A 17,106-nucleotide genomic window follows, 5' to 3' on the forward strand; every position below is an offset into this window, starting at 1 on the left:
TGAGAAAGTAAGATGTAGATGATTTAGTATGAAAAAGTATGAATGAGAGATAATTTGATGTGAAAAGTGGATGATGAATGTTTGTATTTATAGATGATTTTGGGATTAAAAAAAAATCACAAAAATCCAAAAAAAACGTCCATAAACGGCTCTATTTTTCGGGAATCCATTTTTTATTTATTTTATTTTTGGTATTATTTCGAATTATTTATGAATTTTTTTTATAAAAAAAGAAAAATCGAATTGGCCAACGGCACGTAGGGCTGCTCAGCGGTACGGACGTGCTCTTAGCTAAGAGCAGCGCTGTGCCGCTGGCACGGATGGACGAGCTCCAGCGGCAGACAGACGAGCTCTGCTCAGCGGCACGGACGGATGGACGCCTCCTCTTCAACCGCTGCGGATGCTCTAAGATTTACCTTATTTCACTTTCACCCACATATATAGTTTATAGCTATTGAAGTCATGTATACATAGCATATACCTTCTTCATCCATAAAAATATGTTCAACAATTACCTAAAAAACATGTCCACCTAAAAATTATAACCTATTCTTCTTTGTTAAAACTGTCGCACTCAATCCTTATAATTTAATATCGTATTTTCTTATTTACAAAAGAATTTAGCATATGATATATCCCATCATCATATGACCTAACACCTATTTACTCCTGCGTATTATTCTTGATGTGGCCATTTTATACTATAAAAACAATATCAACCTAATTAATTTTTTTAAATCTATATCACCATACGATCAAAATGTATGTTATTAATATGAGTTGGGCTTTGAGGTTCCGTCGATAAATAATATGGAACATTGGAATTTTCGTATATACAATATGTTATGCTCTAAATACTCCATATAAATTCCATTTTATCTTGTCCTATTACCTATTTTCGTGATCATTTACAAATACTATCTTTTACTTATGTTAAGAAATGTATATCAAATTATTGTGAAATGTTAATTGACATGAATCCATAATTAATTCTTAATTTGTGTACGTAGATATCTTAAAGACATTGATATATTCAGTTGATAGGATGAGTAATGATCGCATGAAAGAATATAAAGCGACTATAAAGTATAAATACATGTATCAAACTCGTTAGAATGGGGACATGCCATGTCACAAAAGAACATAACATACAACAAAATAGCAATTGGTCAAAAGGAATTCCACATGAGAGAGAAATTTTTTGAGTGAAAAATATAAAGTGGGTTCATAATCTTTTATCAAATTAGGGAAACACACATTGTTCATCCTCTTTGATATAGGGCTACCCCACCTTTCAAGACAATGCATTGCATCTAGCTATCTACTTTATGTTATAAATCAATTCAAAAAATACAAGGAAAAAAAAATCCCCTATCTCAATCATTCATATCATGAATTGGCAACATCCATCAGATTTGAACTTTGCATTATTAATTTGTTGGGTATCCACTTGCACATCTCGATATATATCTACTTGAATTTAACTATAGTGGGTAAAGTGATCAAAGGGTTAATTTCTAGTGCATTGTAGCTAGATTAGATTTCTTATCTTTACTTTAATTTTTTAAATGGTGAATAGTTAGTTGTTATTCTTGATAAATGTAGTGGACTGATCATGTAATAGTGTCGCATTCATTACTAATTGAACTTGAGCCCCCAACAAAATATTTATATGCTTGTAAGTGTAATCATATTGGCACATAAAATAAGGTTAACAGCAGGGTTAAGAAAATACGATAATTATGTTACAATAACATTAATTTAATTTCACGTTATAGTGTTGGCACATAAATTAAGGTTTTCTATTTCAATAATTGATCAGTATACTCGTAATTAAGTATGCATTAACAAGTTGAGAATATGGTTAAGAATATAAAGATATATACTAACGATAGTAGTTAACGTTAATTAGTTTTATTAATTCGTATTACAAATTTACAGAAATATAGATCTATCTAATGTGACAATTAGAATACATGCATTAACAAAGAACTAAAATAAAATTAATCGATAAATAAATTAATTAAAGGGTATCAAATATATGAGTCAATGTTACGTTAATTATGTCACCCCGTTTAGTCGTAGTTCATTCTCCAATGAAGACTCAATACAAAAGAAAGATTATATAGGTTAATTTGCGGCATTGAGGATGATCGATGTGCTCTATGCATGGAGGAACTAGAAATCATTGATCACCTCTTTTTTAGTTGCAAGATATCCAGCAGATTTTGGTATTATTGTTGCAATCAGTGGAACTTGTCTCTCTGCCTCCCCAAGCATATAAGGATGTGTCTTCTCTCTTGGTTCGGTGATCCTTTCAAAAACTTTGACAAGCAACTATGGATCTCCATGTTCTACGTCATCACATGGTCCATTTGGGATATTCGAAATAAGATTATCTTTCAAGCTTTCAAGCCTAATTGGAAATTCGAAAAGAGATGACTTTTTTGGCGCTTAGGCATATGGGTGAAAGGATGGTGCCCCGATTTCCCATTTTCCCCGATGCAAGCAATGGAAAATTTTGGTGACATCAGAGGATGGAAGACTCCAAGATACCCGAGCAAAGGGCTGGTGCTGAAACTCCCCTAAAAAAGGGTCTCTTGACTGATTGCGTGGATGAAACTTCAAATCATTGTGACCACAGAAGATGCAAAGAGGTGCTTGCTTGCTTTTTTGGGCTTGACTTGGGTGTGTGTTACGGTTCGTTTTCCTTGTCTTTTATCTGCTTGTTTGTTGCTCTTTCCTCTCTTTTGGTTGTGCTGCGTGGAATGCGTTTTCAGGGACCTCTTTGTTTGGTAGCGTTTTTCCTTTTGTGGTGTTTAGCACTTGTTTTGCTTGGCCTTATTGTTTTGGTTGTTGCTGGACTTTCCTGTTGTACTCTTTGGCTCGCCACTTTTTTGGCTTGAGCATTTTAGCTTATAGAAAAAAATAAATTGTCACCCCTATTAGTTATTTGCTCCATGCCTCTAATAGTTTGTTGAGGTAGCTTATATCACACATTTATCGAAACCACCACTTAAAATATTACTGTAGTAGTATTCCATAATACCGTCGATAGTTCTAATTAACCACAAATCTAAAATGATTATTCCACCATAACTTATAGAAACGTCAAATTAAACACAATATTTTCAGTTACACACAAACTGAGCTACGCTTTTTACAAAAATCAACACACCTTTGGTAAACTAGCTATACATGCATTAAAAATATGAAATTGACATACAAAACTACGTCTAAATAAAATTTACTGGCTTGATGAAGTAAGTTTGTGTGGATAGTTTGAAGAAAAACAACCAAACGCTTTGTCTCAAAAAGAAAAGAAAAAGATATTTCTTCTACCAATAATTACTCAACAAATTGTTGATGAGGCCCTACCTTTGGACATAAATATTAAATATTCTTTATTGATACAAAGTTGATAGCTACTGATGAACAGAGTGTGGATTTGGTGAGGACAAACAAGTGAAGTGAACGCATCCATCTCAAACCAATAAATTAAATAATTATTCCGAGTCCATATCCACATATATGGATCAAATTTAACCAAATTATAACGTGTTCAAAACATAGAAGTACTCCATGTTAATTGTTAAGTTCACCCTCTATATATATTTTTTAAATTAGATTAGAAAAGCATATATATTCATGAATTAATACAATAAAGATAACCAGTACCAATCCAATTAGATATATATCATAGTATATGATGATGAAGAAAACAAACACTATATTTTCCATTTTTTTCCATATAGAGAGATGAGTGGTTATACAAATTTTTAATAGAAAATTAAAGAATATTGAATTAATAATGTTGATGTGGATAGTAGTAGCCTAGTTGAGCTGCAGAAGAGAGTCGTTGGTCCACTACATTCTCGGCCTTGATTGCTTCTAATGCATTCGCCATCTGAAAATTGAAAAAAAGTCAAAAATCACACTTAATTTGAGTGATAGAGATCGATAGTTGATGACTGAACCAAGTGTGCACCTGCATTGCCTCCATGGCATCCGTGTCCGCGTTGAAGTCATAAAAGGAGCTTGCGGCTGCGAGCTTCATCGACAGAAACTGTCAACACAATTAGATCACGAAATTAACTATCTATATACTCTAATTTATTTAATTGATTAATTGGTACCTCCACTTGATTTTGCAACGACTTCACATAGTTGATGATCTCGTCCAACATCATTGCCATGCCCATCGTCTGTTTCATTTCATCCCATTAATTAGTTTTCATACTATAAAACACTAAATCCAAATTAATTAATTAAAAAGAAAAATATATATATATATACATACACATACCTTGTAGCATCCAGGAACAATATCTTGCAAACACTTTAATCGCTCATTAATTTTACCTCTTCTAACCTGATATATATGTAGATGATTATTTAACTATTTTTGTATTGATAAATGAACATAAATTAAAAAACGTACCCGTTCAGCTAAACTGTGACTATCGGTGGCTTGGCCTCTCTTGGCTCTTACATGAATCACTTCACCTCTCTTAATTGCTTCTTCTTCGTCTTCTTTCTTTGCTCTTCTTCCTCGACGACGCTGTAATGTGATGTAATAATTCACACACATATATACAATTAGTTCATATAGTAATTAATTTGAATTGAACAAAATGTTGAATAGGTAGGAAGGAGAGAAGCTGACATTAGCATTAAGTAGGTTTGGTTGAGGTGATGAAGAAGATGAAGAAGTGCTCAAATCGGCTGCTTTCCTCTTCCTTTGATTAATCTGAGGCTGGTTTAATGAGTTGTGGAGATTGAAATATTGATCGTCAAATAGGGAGTATAAATTGTTGATCAACGAGGAGACATCCATCTCTTCATCGTTGCCCATTGAAGCCAAGTAGCTATACCACTTGTGCGTGGATAGTTTTATTCTCTTCAAATTCTTCACATACCATATATCCCTATTTATAGTACTCAATCGGTCCCACCTAAACTGGAACATTTATTTCAAAATTTTATATTGTCAGGTCGACAGTATTGCAAGGGGTGTTCAATTAGGGTACGCTAGCCACTGTCCGGCCAGAAGCCCACCTTCCATCGTCTCACACTTGTGCCTGAGAAATATTGCAACTACACACGGGAGTAGTGAGAATCGATCCTTATACATTCTTGCAACTCTACCCCCTAAACCAGCTAAAGTAAAAGAGAAAATTAAAAAGTAAAAAACGATTTAACTACTATCTTGAAATGTTCTACTACAGTTCAAACTAGTAAGGATGAAGGGAATATTAGTATACGCGTCTCAATTACTTCATCCGTCTCATAAAAATAGTCTTCTTTTTATATTTTAGTTCGTCGTTCTATTTTTGACAAGTCTTTTCTCTCTGTACGAGTGGTTCATATTCTCCACTAACAATACTTTGATCATTTTTTTCTTTCTATATTTTTTCTATTTTACCAAAAAGGTCATACTGTTCCCAAAATCTCTATTTTGGGATGGATGGAATAGTATATTTTCTTTGGTTTCTTTTTTTTTTTTCTTTTAATTTTCGATTAATAATGAGTAAGAACGAGTGCCACGCCGCAGTACAAATTCGAGACGTGTGGGACCCATCCTTAGGAGGTGGCGTATATACATCCACAAAACTGGGGTCCACTCATATTACCCACTACTAGTCAAGTGGTAGTAGCTACAATCTCGAATGGAATATGCCACAAATTTAATGAGAAAAAACTGAGATGCAGCTGGAAATTTATTTGTGAATTGCACAAGTCAGAATTTACTACTGTATTGCACAATAACTCTACCATCCTCTCTCTCTGTTGTCTATCTAAACTAGAACATTTTTGGTTGTCGCATTCAGGCTTCAGCCTTGAGGCACGGAGCATTCAAAGAGGGGGGATGTCATTTATTTGTTCAACAAACCAAAACAATAGGTAGTGGTGAAATGCCATACATAATTCATCAGAATCATTAGATGAGACAAAATAACAAGTTCTCCATACATTATCGTATAAAGGACTAATTACTTAAACCGTCTCACCATTAGAAGGACTAAATATAGATACTACCCCAACCTTTGTAAGTATTTTCAAAAATTACTATCAAATTTCACAAGATTAAATTTCTTGTACATCATATTCGTGACATGGCATGCCAAAAGCTAATGCAATGTCTCAAATAAAATTCTAGGTGTCATTTCCCAAATAAAAAATAATAAAACTGCATACAAATATACTACTCCATATAGTAACATAAAAAACTGCAACACTCACTTACAAAAGCACATAGTTTCTATCACGTAAAAAATCTGCACAATTTACGTAAGCTTTCTAGCATGCCATGTCATTAATATGATACTGGAAATTGAATTTGGTTATAGATTTAATAAAGATTTTAAAAATTATGTATAAATTTGATAATTTGTAAGTGTTGGATAGATTTGAAAATATTTTAAGGTTAGGATAGAATCTATAATCAACCCAAAAAAGAATTGTGTATTCTTAAACTAATTTAACCTCCAAATGACTAATGAGTATTCTTCTGTGAAATTTACCCAAAAAAGATATTAGGTGAATATAAGTAAGTAGTGCAAGTGTCTTACACGCAAAAACGTTTGCTTCTTTTTATCACGAAAAAATAACTTTAAACGAATTCTACTATTATCTCCATTATTCTCAAGAATGGCAATCTTACATCTAACAAAATTCACATTTCTGTCTATCCAAATTTAATAAACACAACCTTTTGTATTTTTTCTCTAACTACTTAATTTAACAGGGAAACAAAGAATATATATTCTACTGTCACCATAATAAAATATACTACAAGTTTTTGCTTGTATAAATTACATTTCTTTACACAAAAAGAACATCGAAAGTGCAAAATTGAACAAAATGCTCAGCATGTTTCATTTATTTTATGAGTTTTTCAAAGCTGACAAAGCATCCTTTGTAGTTGCTGAGATTACAGCATCTGAAGCATTAGGGAGGTAGTAGTATTTTCCTGGAAATTTAACACACAAAAGTGACATCAAAATAACAGCTTCATTTCAAAGGGTCTAAATGTACTAATTAAAGTTACGTACCTTGTGCCACTCGTGCGATCTCTTTGGCAAAACCTGTCGAAACAAACTTATTCTCTGTGTCAATAACTAGAAGCGACATCCCTGCTTTAAATATTTTCCCAGCGACCTCAAGAATTTCATCCTGAAAGAAATGAGACTTGTTCATTAAGATGAGTAGAGTTATTTAGGTTTAGTATGTTCCACCACTCTTCGATGTTTTTACCTTCAATTCTTGAGCGGTGGGTTTAGGCAGATCAGCAGCAGCTTCTAGATCAGTAGATCTTTTTAGTGATATGTTGGCTCTTCCATCTGTTATCGCAACAATCATTATGCGCCCAACATCACCACTCTTCTCTGCGTTCATCCCAACTCTAACAGCCTACGGAAAATGTTTGGCAAACAGGGATCAGAATACATTATACGAGATAATTAAGGGTTATCGAGCAACTACTCAAGTGTAAATGATATGATATCAGTAATTGCAGTTTCTTCACATTAAGATTAGTAGTTGGAAAACATGATCTGCTCAAATATGAGACCGTCTATTTGAAGCTTATGAAAAATTAGAAGCTTCTATGCACTAGATTTTGGTAATCTTTATCCATGCAATGTAAATGAATTGAAACCTAACAAAATAGCAGGTCCACTGATTGCAGCGTATCCAAGAAAAGCTCCAGATCATTAACAGCATCAGATATACATACCGTGGTAAGACCATGGGCAAGAGGGGAGCCCCCACCACATGGAAGTCTCTCTAGACGTTTCCTTGCCATGGAAATTGACCTGGAAGGAGGCAGCAGAACTTCTGCGGAATCTCCACGGAATGGTATGATGGAGACCTATATATTCAAGCATCAAATAAGAACATGGAAGTAGTTCATTTTCAAGCCCCCATTACATATGCTAATTTAAAATAGTCCATGCAAAAGCACCTCCGGAAGCAATATTGAAGTGAAGAAACAATTGAGTAGACAGAAGCTAATCCCAGAAATTATGGAAAGGAAGAGGATCATTTTAGATGCACCTGGTCTCTGCTCGTATAACTCTCGGCTAGTAGTTTAAGTGCTGCACCTTTAGCATTTTGCATTCTGTTTAGTGCCATACTTCCACTTGCATCAACAACAAATATGACCTGCCATAATTAGTAATCTCAGTTACTAGTTCTGTTGTAAAAAGAATGAGAATATCAAGAAGCTTGGTTGATATAAGACACAAAATATTGCTTCTGTTAGCATTACCAAGAAGTAGTAAGGACAGAAGTAAGGATCAAAAGATGTAGGTTCTTTTACTCTTACCAGGGCTCCTGCTTTTCGAGCCATTCTTTTAGCACGCATGTCTGTTTTTTCTACAAAAACTTTTCTTGTCTTCTGGAGATCCTTCTCTCTCCGCAACTTTTGATAAGGTGCAGCTGCTCTTAGTGTTGCATCAACAGCCAACCTCTTTACAGGACCCTGCTTTTCATTATAGAACTCTATAAGAGAAGTTTCTACACAATTAATCACACTTCTATGTAGAAGTTTAGAAGAAAAGATATGTAAAAGTGAAATTTAACTAGTAGCTTATTGACCATTTTAATGTCTCAGAGCCCAAGTAAAGCTTCCTCAGGGATGAGATGAAAGGAAAGACATCTGACCTTCGGAAGCATAGGCTTAATATAACGACCTCGATCCTCAGAAAAGATAACGTTCTTTGCTCTTCCAGCCTTCCCTTTTCGTCTCTGTGCCTGTTGGGCAAAGAATAGAAGTTTCTCGTCCACTAAACCTCCTTCAGCATCAAAGATGAACTCTTCAGGTATTTGGTCCTGTTGCTGCTCGTTCTCTTCATCTTTCTCCTCGTCATTCTCATCCTATTACCAAACACAAGAGAACATTCATGATGATTAGCAAGGCCAAGCGTTGGAATTCTCATAATGGAGTTCATTTACTCATCAAATTAGTCACAAATGGTTGATTGGAAAAGGCAAGCAAATCAATTAAAATTAATGAACTGGCAAACCTTTTCATCTTTATCTTCCTCTTCATTTTGCTCTTCTCCAGCATCCTGATTTTGTGGTGGAGGGGGTGGAGGAGGTTGCTGGTTTTGCGGGTCGGGGGGAGTCTCATTAATGCTTGAACGTGGAAGGATAACCAATTCTACCTGCATTAACAGCAATCTCTCATAATTCTCTCCATTAGAGTTTTTTTTAAGGTGTCTTGAGAGGGTTATAACTTATTTCTAAGCAGTGTTATTCTTCTGAATGATGTTATGGATCGATGACTGGACATGCTTTCATTCACTTTTATATCTTCATTTCTTACATTTAAACTCGAGCATAGTCTGCTGTCCATCTTTTAAATTTGTGATGTCACTGAGTGCTTGTAGATTTCAACATAATGGATCTTTCTGGTGCTTTTTTTAGCTTCGAATTGGGGTTTGTTATCTACTAATTTAGGTCATGTTGGGATAATGTTGGTTAAGTTTTTGCTAAAGTTTGGTATGTATCAGATGGTTCAGGTATCTCTGATTGGCAGGTCCGATCATGTTATAATTCCTACTTATAATGCTTTCAAGGTCCTTTAGACATATTTGAGATTCATGTGCAACAGATGCTTGTCATAAAAGCTTGATCCTCTCAGAAACTGTGCACCTTAAGAACTAACTCAGTCCCAACCCAATCAAATATGAGCTAAGCATGCTGATAAACAGCCACCATAGGCTTGCCTATATTGTCAGCGGCAAAAGCCTAATCGGTAGACTTATGCTAAAAAATTCATTGCATACATTGATAATCAACAGTGATATCCACATCATCACTTTCGACTCTAAGGCATCTCTCAGATAGACATTTTAATAAAATGACGTAATTCAATTATGCAGTGTTACTTACAGCCTTTTTCAGGTCATCCACGTTGACTTTCTCTCGGCCCTCTAGAGCAGCTAGACACCTGGCGACTCGTGCAGCATATAACTCAGCTCTGTGCCCCTGCAATTCAAATATGGACAGAATATGCGATTCATGCATAACCTTTTAAAGTTTTCATTACACTTGCATATATAAAACCAATCATAAAATAAATAACAAACAGATGCATATCCTTTTTAATGAAATGGCAACTGACAATATCAAATGCCCAAGAAGGAATGCGAGAGTTTCACCAAGTTGTATGGATAAGTTTCTGGTGTTAGCAGTATGGCACCAGACTTAAAAGACACCATAAAAGTATAAGTTGCATGGTAAGTTGTATTAACATAAGACTAACAGATTTTCTCCCTATATGGAATTAAAGAAAGTCGTTTGAATCGACTGACCAAGGGAAAGAATAGACAAGAATACATAAACGTATAATCAAATTAATCAATATAGAAAGTTTTATGTCAACGTAACAATGAGTATAAGCTTTCATAATGGTATAAGAGAACTCATTAGGAAAATTAAGAAGAGTTTCAAACCAAAAACCTGGCAACCACCTCGGAGGGCTTCCATGACAAGGTATTTTACTTGATCTCTGCTTATGCTCACATCCTTCAAGTACTCCCGTGCCAAAATTATCTGCATAGAAGATAATATTATTAGTCAATGACACATTAACTATATAGAGAGAGAAAGAAGATCAAGTGAGAATGGAGTTTTTATGTTAGAAATGGGAATACATGCACAAACACATAAAAATCCATTAACAAGAGATGAACTGATAAATGTAACACATGTACAATCACATTTAGTTGATTTGTGATCGTGTATGTATTACATGTTTTTGTTTAATCTGTTGTTCATGGATTTAATTTGTTCATTCTCATCGGACACTTTAGTATTAACAGGGCAACTAAAAGTACCATTTGCCAGATGCATTTCAAAACAATCTAAACAGCAGCAAGTACGTAATCCCTTTGACATGGTACAGTAAATGAAATTACAAAAGAGAATCCTAATAACTATTAAACTGTCCATTTGATCAGTATGGTGTGCAAGAGTATTTGCAAAATCATCTATTTTCATCTCCGACACTGTCCACTCAGCTAGATTACTACTCTTGATAATAGCTTCTGACAAACAGGATAAACCATTGTAAACATAAAAATGTGTCAAGGTAGAAAACCAACAATTTAGTTTGTGTGTCAATGGAAGCATGGGTATGCAACAAAATCTCCATTTACAGTATTAGTACTATAATTACAAGTGATGATACCAAGGGTAAATACCATTTTATTTCTCATTCTTTGGGAAGGAGACCACATAAGCCATGAAGATATCATTGATGTGAAACTGTTCTTTTTCTAAGGGAGTTATATCTGAAAATAAACGAAAATGTATGCTACCTTGTTGTAGTTACGTGTACATTGGGTTATTTTCGTGAAAATTTTCAATGTATGGGAATTGACATTTCCATTGTTGATTACTGATAACATGTTTTACACTATAATATACTCCCATGAAAAAATATTCCTAATGTTTAGTGTCACTGGAACATTTTTGGTTGAATGTTTGTAAGGGATGAAGGGTCCCACAGTATTTTATGGTGTTTGTGAGATGTTTAAATATCAGAGGTGGGCCCAATAGAGGTGTTTGTGTACATATTCTGGTGAATTGAGGTTGGTAATGAAGAAGATTTTTCTGGTGTAGTGTCCAACAAAAGGAATATGCATGTTTTTTGTGGACAGATGAAAATGGAAAGATTGGCTTGTTTTTCGTGGACATAGGAAGCAAAGGTTATTCTTTTAGACACAAAGTACCTGTGTCTTTGCCATGTCCATCTCTTCCTCAACCATTTTAATAACTTCACCACTTTTTTCTTGAAACTCTGTGGCGATTTCAACAGCAGCAACACGATCGTCAAAACTCATAGGAAGATCTGCACTGCAGAAGAGGGTGTCATCAGCCTTGGAATTCAAATTTAGAATATCACCAAATGGATAGCTGAACACAATATATCATCTAGAGGTTATTATTCTTGGTTAAAAAAATCTCAGTTTAACTGAAACATGTAAAACATGGACCATGCTTGTACAGAAACAAATATTATATTGCCGAAATTCACCATTCTATCAAAATGGATAGCTGAACAAAAGATATCTTCTTGATAATATTAATCTTGGTTAAAAGAATTATTTATCAACGTCCAAAAGTCAACTTGACATTAGACATGAAACTATTTGTTGCTTAAATAATGAGCCCAGTGACTTAATTCATATACCAGCCTCAATACCGGGGCATTCAAAATTCAAACTGATCACTGGTCTTACCTCAAATTTATCGCAATTCGATCCAATAGATGTTCCCTGACAGCTCCCTCTTCAGGATTATAAGTAGCAATGAGAAGTGGTTTGCATGGGTGTCTAAAACTTATGCCTTCCCTCTCTACAATATTGACCCCCTCTGTCAATACATTGAGAAGCAAATTGCTTATTCCTTCGTCCAAAAGATTTATCTCATCAACATACAATACTCCCCTATGAGCCTCTGCAAGAAGCCCCGGCTGGAAAACTGTTGTTCCAGATTTCACAGACTCCTCAACATCAACAGATCCTAACAGTCTATCCTCTGTAACACCAAGTGGAATCTGCAAGACAATTGAAATTAACATAACATATATAACAGATATCCTACTTGAAAAAATTGCTTCTTCAGAAACTACCTGGACAAAAGGTGACTTGACAATTTGGGTCTTTATATTACCAGCAGAATCACGCTCTAACTTATCTGAAAGCCCATCTTCCCACCTTTAAATTAATGAAAAAGGAGATACCTCATAACGCTTGTAGAACAGTGAAATTAAACCACATGATTATTTTCCAATTTTGGAATAAGACAACAGAAACAGAACAACAATTAAAATATCATGTAAGCAGCTGAACCAATACAACTCAGTTTTGAAATTATTTGATTTGTATTTCATATCAAGCTGAGCCACTGTTACAGGAAGACTGAAGAATCTCGACTCAGTGGTGTGCATCCATTAAATAAAATAAAATGAATATTAAGAGTTGCCACTCATTTCTTACCATAAATTCCCAACTGATTAACAAACCAGATTTTCATTTGAGCAGTCTTTATTGTACAATTAGTCGATTTGGCTTCCCATTAAAACAATTGTCAACCATCTTTTATTTTCATAGTTTAGCATTACATAGATTCCATAACATATAATAATGTTTCTAAAGTAGTAAACCTTACTCATCTGGGCATGCTGGGTCAGCATTTGCGAATGATCCGACAACAACCTCAATAGGAGGAAGAATTGCATGCAAACCACGTGCCATTACAGTTTTTGCGGTTCCCCGCTTTCCAGATATGGCTATTCCTCCAACCTCACGGTCTGTAGCCCCAAGCAGAAGAGCAGTCTTGATGGCATCCTGTATAAATTCAATGTTTCCAATTTATAGAAGAGCTCACATATAAATGTAGCTGATTGGGGCAATGAATAAAGTACAGATTCAGATAGTTAGCCAATTATTCAAATTTGTGGAGTGCAACCATGAAAATCCAGTCATTCATTTTACTGATAGGACTTTAATCTCTGAATTGATTCCATCCTAATCTCATTCTCTGTTTAAAACTAACAGTAAGATATGTCTAGAAATAGAATCACAATGAGCCAATTTTGTGATCACAATAAATCAATTGAAAACCTGGCCAACGACAGCGGCCAATGGGAAGTACTGTCTGCCATAGGGATTGGCAGCTTGATCGGCTGTTTCGTCAACTTTGAGAGAGCCATTTTTGGAATCTAGAGTGACGGTGGCTGCCACACTCAGCCTCCCCCGCCTAGATTTTGAATGCACGAAATATGTTGGAGGCTTCAAAGAGCGGGACAATGCAAGCAGCGGATTGAATGATTTGGAACTTAGCAAAGAATTTGATGGCGAATATGGTGGAATTGGAGCAGAAGAAAACGCCATTACACTAAAATCATACGAAAAGTAGCTGCTGCCTGCTACTAAGAATACCAAATGTTATCCCTTTGCATTTCCAACTCATCTTATCTTTCTAGATTTCTCACTTGTTTTTCATTCAAACTCGTGTTTCTTCACTTCAGCACTTTTTTAAAAGTGCTTACTATTCCCAGCTACTGTTTTGTTTGTAGCATGATTTAATTCATTAAACGATATTGTACCTCCTCCGTCTGCCACTACGAGTCTCATTCCTTGGCAGCACGGATTTTAGGAAATGTTAAGAAAAGTGAGTGAAAAAAAGTTAGAAGAATAGGGATCTCACTTGTATATATTAGTTTTAATGAAATGTGAGTAAAATGAGTTAGTTGAAGGTGAGACTTTATTACCATTTATAGTAAAAATGAATCGAGACTCTTATTCACGGACGGACTAAAATGGAAAAACGGAACTCCTATTCGCAGACTGAGGGAGTATTTGGTTTATTCTTGAAAACCTACTTTGCTACATGAATGCGTAAATTGTTTGTACTGTTAAGGCCCTTGTTTTATTGTGTATAAATAAATGTTTTTAAAATTGGATAATAGTTGTAATGTTTATTTTGGGTATAATAAAGAAAAGTGAAAAGCGAAAATGAAAAATGAAAAATGAAAAATGAAAAACGAGCAACTGTAGCGTGATATTTTTAAAAAGTTGTGTTAAGTGAGGTTAGTAAAGAAAGAATAGAGTAGAAAATAAAAAATAAAAAATAAAAAAAAAAGATGAAGAGAAAATAAAGTAAAAGAAAGAAAAGTGGGAAAAAAAAATATATTGACTTTTACTATAAAAAAAAAGGAAATAACTCCACTAGTACTGTGGAAATACCAAAATAGCAAAATAACACCATTGTTATGAAACGGAGGGAGTACAAGTCTACAATGATTTATTGGGCCTGGAGTGCAAAAGCTCTTTTATTTCCTATAATTATTTGGCATCTATGGATTCAATTTCGAGTGAAAATGAACACATTATCCATATGTTGTAGAAGGAATAATGAATACGAGCTCGGAGCATCAGTTGTGGTGGTGGTGGTGGTGGTGGTGGTGCCAAAAAGCTCTCGTAAATTTAGAAAGAACCCATCGACGCAGGTTGTTAAGCCCTCCATATCCATAGATCTGCTACAATAAATTAGATGCAGTGGAGCACCTTGTGTCGCCAGTACTGCATCTGGATGATTTTTGAGAACGACAACTAGGACCCGAATAGAGCACTGAAGATGGGAAAGAATTTTACCTCACATTGTGGGATTGCAGAGTTGAGCCCGGGTTGAGCAGAAAACATACCAATCCAATCAAACAGAGGAAAACCATGAGAAAAGAGGGTGTTCCCATCCTTTTCAACCTAACCAAACAAAACCAACAAACTTTATGAGAAATGGACGCCTCAGGATATACAATAGGGGGCTTTTACGCCTTTTCTCTAACTAATTCTCCTCAAAGTGGCTCTTGTTCAACAATGGTGATGAAACACATTTAATAAATGTACTAATCAACCAATTCATTTCACACAACTTTCTAACGTTTTCCAATTAAAAAATGGTAGGTCTGATTGCCATGCAAAATCAATGAATCTGTGTAGGGCAACACGCACAATCTCAACCTGATCAACTTGTTCAGCATGGACATTATCAAAATTGCAATATGGAAGGAATCGCGACGTACTTGTCTCTGTTTAGTCTGAAAATTCATTTATAATGATGCGCTTAAAACAAGCATAGAGTAGAGTGATGGTGGTGATCCCATAACTTCTTGCTAGCGTGATGCTTCAGCTGTAGCAACAAGGCTAAGAGGGTGCAAAGTCGGATCTGTCCTGCAAGAGTAGCTACCTTGTATTTAACTGCAAAATCCAAAATCTGTCAACCATGCTGCCTTGTCAGTTACAATAAACAGCCTCATAGATGGAGTGTGGCAGTCTCCCAAAATGCGTATTCCAGTAAAAAGTACGAACAAGTTCACTAGTAGACATAATAAATTCTGCAGAAAGTTCAGCAAATGCAATGCCTATTCATCTCATTGTGACGCATTTCACAAGAAGTCATAAACGGTAAACCATTGACAGTGTTTGTAAGAATTCCATTGCCAAGTATAAAACAACAAAAGCATAAAATTCAAATCTACTGTGGGTACATATATATCTTACAGCACCAATGAAGTACCTCCCTTTTATATAAATTATAGTAGTTCAAAAAGGGTAAAGGGGACAGAATAAAAAACATCACAAACTTATCCACCACAGCATCTCATTCAAGAGTTTAACTTACCTGATCCAAAGCATAATTGAAGTCGCCATCAGAGAGAAGAGCGGGGAGGGGGGTTACACAGTGCGTTGACATCAAGCTAAGACTCTTCGCTTTGAAGTCAACATTAAACCACAAAGGCGAGCAACAAAGATTAGCAATATAAACTACTAACCACTTAAAAGTGAAAAAGACTTTCCAATGTTTATTGAACACAAAACAAAAGCAATGTGTGATAAAAAAAAATACAATGGATGGTTTTTCAATTTATTTCATGCCATATCTTATTGATTTATGTCATCATGTCTCGGACTCTCAAAAGGTTTATGTTGCTGGTTATTGTTAATTGGACTTCAAATATGTTTCTTTAATGTATATTTGAATCCAATTTCAATCTAGTAGCTTGTGACAACATCTTTCATTATTAACTAGCCCACTAATCAAGAAAATTTTCCCTAAAATAACTTGAGTCGCCCTCTAGAATTTTTTCATCAGAGGCATCCATTTACATCAGGATGGGACATGACATGATTATTTAGCTCAAGTTCAAGATGGGGTTAAAACACATACCATGTACATCTGAGTGTAGCACACTCACTCTGTTACATGCATAGCACCAACAAAAGATGTACCAGTAAATGTATGGCGGCAAGCGCTCAATGAAGATAACCAGGATCAAGAGAACTGTGGGCCTGAGGCAAAACCTTAAACAAACATACATGTAAAAAAGAGTATGCATAACATAAATGTAAAAAAATTAATTTTCATCTTTCTTGTTTTTTTAAATGGAAAATTATTTATTAGTTTACTAAAAATATAGTATATTACTGTAATAATTATAAAACATTAAAATTCAAAATAGATCAGTTATAATCTGATCGATGGCAGCAGAGGTTGAAACTTGAAAATAAATTTTTCCTAAAGAGGTGT

General features: G+C 34.9%; 2 protein-coding genes and 1 long non-coding RNA gene across 6 annotated transcripts; all 3 read right to left on the minus strand.

The window, feature by feature from the left end:
• Window positions 1-3,668: 3,668 nt before the first annotated feature.
• On the minus strand, window positions 3,669-4,896 carry LOC125191130 (transcription factor BEE 3-like). 2 transcript variants are annotated; one of them, XM_048088604.1, is made up of 6 exons: window positions 4,667-4,896; window positions 4,442-4,561; window positions 4,307-4,372; window positions 4,137-4,205; window positions 3,989-4,051; window positions 3,669-3,907 (listed from the first exon to the last, which is right to left on the minus strand). In XM_048088604.1, exons 1-6 carry the CDS (start codon window positions 4,853-4,855, stop codon window positions 3,806-3,808), a joined length of 609 nt encoding a protein of 202 aa, XP_047944561.1. In that variant the 5' UTR covers window positions 4,856-4,896; the 3' UTR covers window positions 3,669-3,805. The 2 variants fall into 2 exon arrangements, with proteins under 2 accessions (XP_047944561.1, XP_047944560.1); XM_048088603.1 differs by having other exon boundaries at window positions 3,989-4,066.
• Window positions 4,897-6,749: 1,853 nt separating this feature from the next.
• Window positions 6,750-13,961, minus strand: LOC125189002 (magnesium-chelatase subunit ChlD, chloroplastic). Its single transcript, XM_048086163.1, has 15 exons — window positions 13,641-13,961; window positions 13,186-13,364; window positions 12,647-12,731; window positions 12,255-12,571; window positions 11,745-11,868; window positions 10,471-10,563; window positions 9,901-9,996; window positions 9,030-9,170; window positions 8,668-8,880; window positions 8,330-8,485; window positions 8,059-8,166; window positions 7,739-7,873; window positions 7,258-7,413; window positions 7,056-7,176; window positions 6,750-6,973 (listed from the first exon to the last, which is right to left on the minus strand). Exons 1-15 carry the CDS (start codon window positions 13,908-13,910, stop codon window positions 6,888-6,890), a joined length of 2,280 nt encoding a protein of 759 aa, XP_047942120.1. The 5' UTR covers window positions 13,911-13,961; the 3' UTR covers window positions 6,750-6,887.
• Window positions 13,962-14,770: 809 nt separating this feature from the next.
• Window positions 14,771-16,739, minus strand: LOC125188876. Of its 3 annotated transcripts, none has more exons than XR_007170797.1 (3): window positions 16,201-16,739; window positions 15,602-15,749; window positions 14,771-15,281 (listed from the first exon to the last, which is right to left on the minus strand). It is a non-coding gene; the product is annotated as an uncharacterized LOC125188876 (long non-coding RNA). The 3 variants fall into 3 exon arrangements; XR_007170796.1 differs by having other exon boundaries at window positions 15,602-15,776; XR_007170795.1 differs by having other exon boundaries at window positions 15,602-16,739.
• Between the last annotated feature and the right edge of the window lie 367 nt (window positions 16,740-17,106).

Source organism: Salvia hispanica, chromosome 5, assembly GCF_023119035.1.
Source record: "Salvia hispanica cultivar TCC Black 2014 chromosome 5, UniMelb_Shisp_WGS_1.0, whole genome shotgun sequence".
Classification (NCBI taxonomy): domain Eukaryota; kingdom Viridiplantae; phylum Streptophyta; class Magnoliopsida; order Lamiales; family Lamiaceae; genus Salvia; species Salvia hispanica.

Coding starts and splice junctions, on each gene's coding strand:
- LOC125191130 (XM_048088603.1), bottom strand. CDS start 4,855: ATGGGCAACGATGAAGAGATGGATGTCTCCTCGTTGATCAACAATTTA. Junction 4,562..4,666: donor CAAACCTACTTAATGCTAAT/GTCAGCTTCTCT, acceptor ATCACATTACAG/CGTCGTCGAGGAAGAAGAGC. Junction 4,206..4,306: donor TTGTTCCTGGATGCTACAAG/GTATGTGTATGT, acceptor GAAATGAAACAG/ACGATGGGCATGGCAATGAT.
- LOC125189002 (XM_048086163.1), bottom strand. CDS start 13,910: ATGGCGTTTTCTTCTGCTCCAATTCCACCATATTCGCCATCAAATTCT. Junction 13,365..13,640: donor TGGCCGCTGTCGTTGGCCAG/GTTTTCAATTGA, acceptor GAATTTATACAG/GATGCCATCAAGACTGCTCT. Junction 9,997..10,470: donor CCCTCCGAGGTGGTTGCCAG/GTTTTTGGTTTG, acceptor TTTGAATTGCAG/GGGCACAGAGCTGAGTTATA.